The sequence below is a fragment of the Oncorhynchus keta genome, chromosome 26 (assembly GCF_023373465.1).
Source record: "Oncorhynchus keta strain PuntledgeMale-10-30-2019 chromosome 26, Oket_V2, whole genome shotgun sequence".
In the NCBI taxonomy this organism is placed as follows: Eukaryota; Metazoa; Chordata; class Actinopteri; order Salmoniformes; family Salmonidae; genus Oncorhynchus; species Oncorhynchus keta.
The window spans coordinates 29757382-29767306 of NC_068446.1; the positions used below are offsets into that span (position 1 = coordinate 29757382).

Sequence of the window (9925 nt, forward strand, 5' to 3'; positions counted from 1 at the left end):
TACTGTGCGTCCTGGACATTTTTATTTGTGAGCACGAGTGCGTCTAGGGGAAAAAATCTCCCAGATAATTGTGGTGATTAGGCTTTTCTGTACTGTTGCGGGTTTTTTAAAGAAGAAGAAAGTGTTGTGATTGCCCCATTACTAGGCTACATAGAAAACGATTGTTGCTAGTCAGTTCAAAATATTAATTTGCTTAAGTGTATCATAAGACATGAACAGAATGCATCAGTGATTCGTTTTTTCTGCAACTTTCTGAAGAGGCAACGCACAGGAATGCCCGTCTGTGTGCGGTTTGAGTATGTCTACCACTGTGTTGCGACGTTAATGGTAGATTTAAAGGCTTTCTTGTCTGTGTTTCTCAAAAACCTCAATTAAAAGTTAAGTACAATTTAGCTTATGCCTACCCTGCAGCAAGACATCATGATTATTTGCATCCATTTGTTTTGCAAACCCTACAGATGTGAGCTACAAACACTGCTAACCAAACAATAGTCTGTTGCTATAGAGGGGCATGGTACACACTTAAATTAAAGTTTAACAACACTCAACAAGTTGTCTACTGAAGTGGTTTAAGCATTGTTGTGGACATGGAACTTCCTATTTAGTTTATATGAAAGTTTTATTTGTATTTTTTTTAGAGCACAACCTGACAACTTACATAACCGAATATTCAACAAATTACTTGGTAATTTCAATTAGTTATTTGTATCAACATTTTTGCTTTTTATAATAAGCAGATGTATTTCCAGGGTTACCTTTTAGTTTGTAGGGCACAACATGTGCTTCAGAAATAGCTCACATTCATATAGGCCAGCTATAGGCTATATCTCAATCTATTTAAAGAATTGTATTTTCTGGTGCTCCAACCTTATAGCCCTGCCTGAATCCCCTCTTTCCTCCCCTGCCTGTTTCTACTGACATACTCAGAAATAATTGAAAGGATCCGTCTACTGTTATTGTGAAGCAGTGGCATGTTCTCATAAAGCTTTGTTCCTCTTCTTACCTTATGCAATGACTCCCCCTGTTGTTGGTTCTCAGATCAGCATCGTGGAACTGGAGAAGAGTCAGAGGCAACAGGAGCTGCTCCAGCTCAAGTCCTACAGTCCCTGTGAGGGCTCCCTCTACCACAAGGGCCTCCCCGGCCTGGAGGCCCTCCCCCGTCCTCCCCTGGACCACCACACCCCCAAACTCAGCCTGGCTGCGGCCAGCCTCAACAGTCTCAGCCCCGAGCTGTCCATCAACAGCATCGCCCCGCCCTGCTTCCACAGGGGTGGTGTGGGGACCAAGGGAGGGCTGCTCTCCCGCTACCTGCCTATCTCGCCCGACCACGAGATTGTACCCCCCACCCCAGATGCCCGACACAGGCAGCTGGGTCACCCCCTCCCCGACTACACCCGCTACTCCCCAGCTAAGATCGCCCTGCGCAGACACCTGAACCAGGACTCTAGTATGGCACACTTCAGAGGCCTGGGCTTCACTGGTCTCAGGTTAGTCAGGTTTAATATCTACAACCACTGTAGGGACTCTGCTAATAGGTTTGTTACATGTTCGTAGAGTACTGTATTTCTGACACTTCTGCTCCTGCAGGGATATGGTTGCTGTCACCTCTCCATTAGGAGCTAAACTGAGCTGCCTCTCTCCCAACTCATCAGACAGTCTGCAGAACAACACACCCAGGAGTGCTGAGAGGGTAACTCTGTCCACTCTGTTCCCACACTGTCTGACTCCATCCTGACACACAGCCTACCATGCTGACTCAAACACTATTTACGCTCTCTGTATTTTCCTCCCTAAGTTGTCCTCTGTCTGTGTGTGATATCCAGGGTGACACCATCACCAGCCTGCCCATCAGTATCCCCCTCAGCACGGTGCACCCCAGCAAGCTCCCTGTTAGCATCCCCCTGGCCAGTGTGGTGCTGCCCAGCCGAGCTGAGAGACTGGTGAGTACATGTAGAGCTAGGGTTTGATTTTGGACTGGGTAATAAAGGTTACGTGTGCTGTAATAAAACACGGTTGACTCAAACTTTTGTTTTTGTAGAGGAGCACACCGAGTCCTGTGTTCCAGACGGGCCAGACCAACGGTAAGCAGCCCCAAATACACTAGTACTTTAACCACATCCATTGAAACCTGCATGTGTTGACAGACCTCTCCTGAAGGACCAGCGTCTAACACGCTCTGTTCTTCCTCAGGGTACTCCTCTAGCTCAGGGCTGATGAACGGAGGCTCTCATTCTGAGGACCAGGACAGTGCTGCCCCCTCCCCTCCCCCTCACGGTGCCCCTCTAACGGGACCAACACAAGGCCACAGCCCCCCTCTCAGCACCGGGGGGGTCCTCCACTACGCTGACGGCCCCCCCAGAATCCTCCCTGAGGACTGGGCCGAGCGGCACGGTGAGTCTGACTCTGAGCCCCAGGACAGCGAGTCCAGACGCCGCATGTTCTTCTCTTCCTCCTCCTCTTCCTCATCTTCATCCTCTTCAGGGGGCGCAGTGACTCGCCTACACCTTGGCTCGGGCAGGCAGGGCAAACATCACCACGGCAACCACAACACCAATAACCACCACCACTTGCCGGGCTCCCAGCACACACACACCCACGGCCATGGATCACAAGAGGGGCGCAAGCGTGGGAGGAGAAAGCGCAGCTCCACGGGGGCTCAACCTGCCAGCGGCTCACCAAAGAGGAGGTCCTTTCCTGGGCTCAGCTCCACCAGCCAACCCTCAGGATCCCCACTCAACATCAACTCCATGGTGAGTGAAGCCACATTCAAGTTGCTTCCCTGTCCTTCAGTATGTGGTCCATGGCTAAGTTGATTGCAGCGTGGTACTTGCTATAGGAGTTGTTTGATTCCCAAATATCTACTCTATACATATTTCAACAAGAGTTGTTCAACAAGAGTTGTTTGATTCCCTAATGGTTTCTGTGTTTGTCGTGTCAGGTGAACAACATTAACCAGCCTCTGGAGATTGCTGCCATTTCTTCCCCGGAGCAGTCTGGTTGTAGCCCCTGTGGGCCAGACATGGACCAGCCTCCTGTACTGAAGAGAGAACGCCCTCTGGAGATCAACGGCTCAGGACACTACTCCTCTGCACCCAGCTCTGACGACGACTCTGGCTACCCTGCTGACAGCTCCAGCTCAAGGTATAGTAAATGGTGAAGCAGAAAAGCCACGTTGCTGGTTCTCTACACAAGAGTACATTTGAGTACATTTGAAGTTTTTATATTTTCTTTTAATTTGTATTTTTTTTTTAGAATTGAAAGGAAGATTGCCACTATTTCCTTGGAGAGCAGAGATGGGGCAGGCAGACCAGGGAACAGCGAGCGGGGTAAGGAACGTCCAAATGTGACCGCTGAATCCTGCATAATAAACATGATATTATAGAGCTGACCGATATGGACAGAGTCATATCATGATAAATGTTAGTATTTTGCTCGATAACAATAAATTCAATGATAAAAAATTGTACTTTACAGGGCTCTTTTTCAGTCCCAATTAAGACAACTGAGATCGTACCCTATGGTTTAAAAAGTAAGCTATTTCATCTCACATATCCAGGGAATGCATGATTAAATAGGGTCCAAAATTATCTTCATTATAATTTTGGGGTGCTCTTCAAAGAATTTGCTGACATCTTTGTGCATATTGGCCTTTAGGCTTTATTATTCACCACCTGAGGAAGTGGGAACTAAAAAGGTTTGACTCAAAATAAAAGCTAGATTTCTAACTCAAAATATTATATTGTTGCTATATATCCATGTAGGCTAATAGATTAATCTATCAGTAAATGTATGCTGTTTCATTAGCTGAAATAAAATATCCCAGAAATGTTCCATACACACAAAGCTTATTTCTCAACTTTTGTGCACAAATTTGTTTATATCCCAGTTAGTGAGCATTTCTCCTTTGCCAAGATAATCCATCAACTTGACTGGTGGCATATCAAGAAGCTGATTAAACAGCATGATCATTACACTTGTGCACCTTGTGCTGGTCTCAATAAAAGGCCACTAAAATGGGCAGTTTTGGCACAACACAATGGCACAGATGTCTCAAGATGTGAGGGAGAGTGCAATTGGCATGCTGACTGCTGGAATGTCCACGAGCTATTGCCAGAGAATTCAAATATTATCTACCATAAACAGCCTCCAATGTCATTTTATAGAATTTGGCAGTAAGTTCAACCAGCCTCATAGACTACTTGTAACCACACACCAGCCCAGGACTTCCACATCCGCTTTCTTCACCTGTAGGATAGTCTGAGACCAGCCACCTGGACAGCTGATAAAACTGGGTTTGCGCAACCAAGAATTTCTGCACAAACTGTCAGAAACAGTCTCTGGGAAGCTCATCCGCGTGCTCGTCGTCCTCACCGGGGTCTTGACCTGACTGCAGTTTGGCGTTGTAACTGACTTCAGTGGGCAAATGCTCACCTTCGATGGTCACTGGCACGCTGAAGAAATATTTTGATTTTCTTTTTTTACCTTTATTTAACTAGGCAAGTCAGTTAAGAACAAATTCTTATTTTCAATGACTGCCTAGGAACAGTGGGTTAACTGCCTGTTCAGGGGCAGAACAGATTTGTACCTTGTCAGCTTGGGGATTTGAACTTGCAACCTTCCGGTAACTAGTACAACGCTCTAACCACTAGGCTACCCTGCCGCCCCAGGCTAGCTACCCTGGTTCTCTTAGCTGCTGCCAAGGTAGCAGCTACTCTTCCTGGGGTCTGGCTAAATTAAGGTAGTTATACAATTTTTAAAACATTACAATACATTCATAACAGATTCCACAACACACTAAGTGATTCCCGGTTTCAACTGTACTGAGCAGATGGCAGCAGTGTGTATGTGGGTGAGCAGTTTGTGGATGTCAACATTGTGAACAGTGCCCCTTGGTGGTGGGGTTATGGTATGGGCAGGTATAAACTACGGACAACAAACACACTTGCATTTTGCCGATAACAATTCGAATGCATAGAGATACGGTGACGAGATCCTGAGGCCCATTGTTGTGCCATTCATCCGCCGCCATCACCTCATGATCCAGCATGGGACTGAAAATGTCCCAGTTCTTCCATGGCCTCCATACTCACCAGACATGTAACCCATTGAGCATGTTGGAGATACTCTGGATTGATGTCCCGCCAATAACCAGCAACCTCCCACAGCCATTGAGGAGTGGGACAACATTCCACAGGCCACAATCAACAGCCTGATCAGCTCTATGCGAAGATGTGTCCAGCTGCATCATGCAAATGATGATCACACCAGACACTGACTGGTTTTCTGATCCACACCTCTTTATATATATATATATATATATATACACACACACACACACACACACACACACATACATACATACATACATACATACATACATACATACATACATACATACATACATACATACATACATACATACATACATACATACATACATACATACATACATACATACATACATACATACATACATACATACATACATACATACATACATGTGTGTGTATATATATATATGGGAACACTTAAACAACACAATGTAACTCCAAGTCAATCTGTGAAATCAAACTGTCCACTTAGGAAGCAACACCGATTGACAAATGTCACATGCTGATGTGCAAATGGAATAGACAACAGGTGGAAATTATAGGAAATTAGCAGGACACCCTCAATAAAGGAGTGGTTCTGCAGGTGGTGACCACAGACCACTTTTCAGTTCCTATGCTTCCTGGCTGATGTTTTGGTCACTTGAATTCTGGCGGTGCTTTCACTCTAGTGGTAGCATGAGACGGAGTCTACAACCCACACAAGTGGCTCAGGTAGTGCAGCTCATCCAGGATGGTACATCAATGCGAGCTGTGGCAAGACTGCTTGCTGTGTCTGTCAGCGTAGTGTCCAGAGCATGGAGGCGCTACCAGGAGACAGGCCAGTACATCAGGAGACGTGGAGGAGACTGTAGGAGGGCAACAACCCAGCAGGAGGACCGCTACCTCCGCATTTGTGCAAGGAGGAGCACTGCCAGAGCCCTGCAAAATGACTTCCAGCAGGCCACAAATGTGCATGTGTCTGCTCAAACGGTCAGAAACAGACTCCATGAGGGTGGTATGAGGGCCCGACATCCACAGATGGGGGTTGTGCTTACAGCCCAACACCGTGCAGGACGTTTGGCATTTGCCAGAGAACACCAAGATTGGCAAATTCGCCACTGGCGCCCTGTGCTCTTCACAGATGAAAGCAGGTTCACACTGGGCACATGTAACAGATGTGACAGTCTGGAGACGCCGTGGAGAACTTTCTGCTGCCTGCAACATCCTCCAGCATGACCGGTTTGGCTGTGGGGTGGCATTTCTTAGGGGGTCCGCACAGCCCTCCATGTGCTCGCCAGAGGTAACCTGACTGCCATAAGGTACCGAGATGAGATCCTCAGACCCCTTGTGAGACCATATGCTGGTGCGGTTGGCCCTGGGATCCTACTAATGCAAGACAATGCTAGACTTCATGTGGCTGGAGTGTGTCAGCAGTTCCTGCAAGAGGAAGGCATTGATGCTATGGACTTGCCCGCCCGTTCCCCAGACCTGAATCCAATTGAACACATCTGGGACATCATGTCTCGCTCCATCCACCAACGCCACGTTGCACCACAGACTGTCCAGGAGTTGGCGGATGCTTTAGTCCAGGTCTGGGAGGAGATCCCTCAGGAGACCATCCGCCACCTCATCAGGAGCATGCCCAGGCGTTGTAGGGAGGTCATACAGGCACGTGGAGGCCACACACACTACTGAGCCTCATTTTGACTTGTTTTAAGGACATTACATCACAGTTGGATCAGCCTGTAGTGTGGTTTTCCACTTTAATTTTGAGTGTGACTCCAAATCCAGACATCCATGGGTTGATAAATTTGATTTCCATTGATCATTTTTGTGTGATTTTGTTGTCAGCACATTCAACTATGTAAAGAAAAAAGTATTTAATAAGAATATTTAATTCATTCAGATCTAGGATGTTATTTTAGTGTTCCCTTTATTTTTTTGAGCAGTGTATGTAAATATATATTTGTTCGTCACAGATACCTAATAATTTTTTATTTATATATATCTGTATTCCCAGTCATGTGAAATCTGTAGTTTGGGACCCGATTTAATTTATTTCCATTGACAGATTTTCTTGTGACCTGTAACTCAGTAAAATCTTTGAAAACAAACCTAACATGCAACATTTTCAGTGTAGAACAAACGTAGTTGCTTAAACTGTATTCCCCCACAATTGCATTTTTAGCAACAGTCATCCTTGTGCTTCTCAAAAGGCATCTCTTTGTGCTCTCAGTGAGTGGTTTGCTCACACAGCAGGCGATAGTGAAACGGAGACAGGCAGATACTGTCATAGCAGGAATCAACAATGCATAGGCTATTACTGTTGACCAAATAATGGTTTTTGAACAATCTACAGGAACGTTGTGTAGAAAAATTACTGGCTTACATAAACTGCTTCGGAAAGAGGAAGGCCGTGTCGGTAACTTCAGTTTATCGTTCCAGCGCTGTCACTTGTCCAATGTCTACTGTACTTTTTATTTTTGATTTTTTCCCCCCACTTTACTTTTTCTCTCTATTGGGTCCACAGGAAGGAAATCGGGAGGCAGCAGTGGGAACAGCACCGGCAGTGAAGTCTCCTCTTCATCCTCATCTTCCAACAGCAAGTGGAAGTCTACCTTCTCCCCCATCTCAGACACCAAGCAGCCCCCAGGCGAGCTGAGGCAGGGGGGCTCCCCCTTCGGTATGGGGAGAGAGCCACTGGGCCAAGGCACCGACTCAGACTCTGATCACAAACCGCAGCAGAGGAGGGGGGGGGAAGGGGGTGGGGGCGAGTCCTCAGCATCTCCGTACATTCCCCCTAGCCCCTTCCTCAGCCAGGAGGCTGGTGGCCGGCCAGGGGCAGGCCCCCAGGGAGGAAGCAGCTCTGAGAGGCAGGCTATGCCCAAACAGAAGCCCAGGGGGGAGTGGGAGCTGAAGACATCAAGCAGCCTAGGAAACAGCCAAAACCTCTTCATCTCTGCGGCTGCCAGCGGTGGTATCCTGAGTGGGAAGGTGGGGGGAAGCCCAGTAGCTGTGTCATCAGCCTCAGGGGCTTCTGTGGGACAGTACCTGGGGGCCCAGTTCCCCCTCGGGGGGGCCTCTGTCCTTCAGTCCCTGTTTGGGGCCCAGATGCCCAGCACCTCGGTGAGCGGGGCCTCTCGCCTGGTCAACGGACACTCTTCCCTGGGGAGCTTCTCCAGCGCTGGGCTGGCAGGCGGAGCAGCTGGAGGTGAGGCCCACTGACATATTCTAATCGGTTACCTTTCCTTCAGCAGCACTGTTAACTATGGGTTGGGATAGAGGATTTAGCATTTATTAGGATTCCCATTAGCTGTTGCTGAAGCAGGAGCTACTCTTCCTGTGAGATCAGTCCTTAGATAGGGTTGCTGTGTTAGACAGCTCCAGAGGGATTCAATGGAGAGGCCCGAAGTTGGACAGAGGTAAGTGTGGGAGCCCTGTGCTGCTGCCTGTCTCAATGCCCTTGCTGCTTTGCTTTGCCATGGACTGGCTGTACAGAAGCTGAGTTAGACACCCTTGGGAAATGCCTAATACTTCAATGAGAGTACAGATCCTTAAGATGACAAAATTGGTTCATGAAGTCATGGCCACGGACATGGGAAATGTCCTTTTAATATAATAAAGACATATTGCATCTGTGATTATCTGTGTTGGTAAGATATAGATCTCTCAAGCATTGAACATTTAATCAAAGAAACCTAATCAACATGGCCATTTTCTATCGGTGTTTGTGTCATTTGCTTGTCTTCTGTGTTATTTATAGACATTTCACTATGATTTGCCACATTGCTGTTTTATTAGAACACCACAATCCATTTAAAGCAGAGGAATGGCCATTGAGCTATGTTGTAATACTTGAATGAGTTGATGTGTCAAAGTGAAATGTCTGTCTGCTTTCTGTGTGCTTGTCTGTATGACTTGCTTGGCGCTATGCAAATCCTGGCTCAGCCCCTCTGTCTCTCTGTCCTCCCCCCATCTCTCTGTCCTCCCCCATCTCTCTGTCCTCACCCCCATCTCTCTCTCTTGCTGTTTAATCCGCAGGTATTTTTCACCACGTGGTGCCCTCAGTGTCGTCCCATCAGTTTGGGGCTGTGCTGCCAGCCACAGGAGGCCTCAGCTCTCTGCTCAGTCTCTCCTCCTCCCAGCAGCATCAGCACATTGCCCCTCACTCATGCTCCTCCTTCCTGGCCTCTGTGTCCTCCACCATCCCCCTGCCCCTCTCACAGGCCCAGCATAGCCGCTCCCAGACAGTACTGCACACTCCTCTGCCCCCCATGCGCTCTCTACCACCTCCCCCGCCTCTACTTAATGTCTCCTACTCTTCCTCTGTCCCCTTTTCCTCTGAGCCCACTCCCTCGTCTCGCTCTGAGTCCTTCCTCTCCTCACGACTAGTTGCCTCTTCCCTCCAGCATCAGAGGGCACAGTCCTCCTCAATCTCTCTCTCTGGCTCCTCTGCTGCTGCTTCTGCCCACCTTCCTCCTTCCTCTCGTAACTTCACAGCACACCACCCCCCTCACCTGCCCCCTCCAACCCCGGCCAGTATATCAGGAGGTGGGGGCATCATGTGGAGGACTCTGGGCTTGCCTGCTTCCTACATGTCGTCCTCTCAGCACACCGGTTCCCGGCCTAGGTAGGGTGGGGGTGGGGGGGGAGTAGGTCAGTCAGAGGGATAAGGCGGAGAGATCTGGTTGTCCCTGTTCTCCCCAAGCTGCTATTCAGTCCCAACAAGGTAAGTTAGACTCCTACTCTAGGTTTGTGAATAGATTAGCTCTATGATAAATCCGTTCTTCATGAGCCGTCTCATGTCTGCCATGTCCTATCCTGTTATGTGCCCT

The 9925-nt window shown here is 48.0% G+C and overlaps 1 protein-coding gene across 5 annotated transcripts in view; it reads left to right on the forward strand.

Annotated features, from left to right (window-relative positions):
• Window positions 1-9925, forward strand: part of LOC118359228 (histone-lysine N-methyltransferase, H3 lysine-79 specific-like) — a 44545-nt gene that overhangs the window by 27204 nt on the left and 7416 nt on the right. For 3 of the 5 annotated variants that reach the window (XM_052480520.1, XM_035737616.2, XM_035737617.2), the window contains exons 20-28: window positions 1039-1487; window positions 1588-1690; window positions 1824-1940; window positions 2039-2081; window positions 2191-2750; window positions 2939-3141; window positions 3253-3326; window positions 7621-8301; window positions 9132-9819. In XM_052480520.1, the coding sequence (XP_052336480.1) occupies window positions 1039-1487; window positions 1588-1690; window positions 1824-1940; window positions 2039-2081; window positions 2191-2750; window positions 2939-3141; window positions 3253-3326; window positions 7621-8301; window positions 9132-9724 (2823 nt within the window). In that variant the 3' untranslated portion in view covers window positions 9725-9819. The remainder of the gene's footprint in view (window positions 1-1038; window positions 1488-1587; window positions 1691-1823; window positions 1941-2038; window positions 2082-2190; window positions 2751-2938; window positions 3142-3252; window positions 3327-7620; window positions 8302-9131; window positions 9820-9925) is intronic. The other 2 variants (XM_035737618.2, XM_035737619.2) reach the window with 2 other exon arrangements.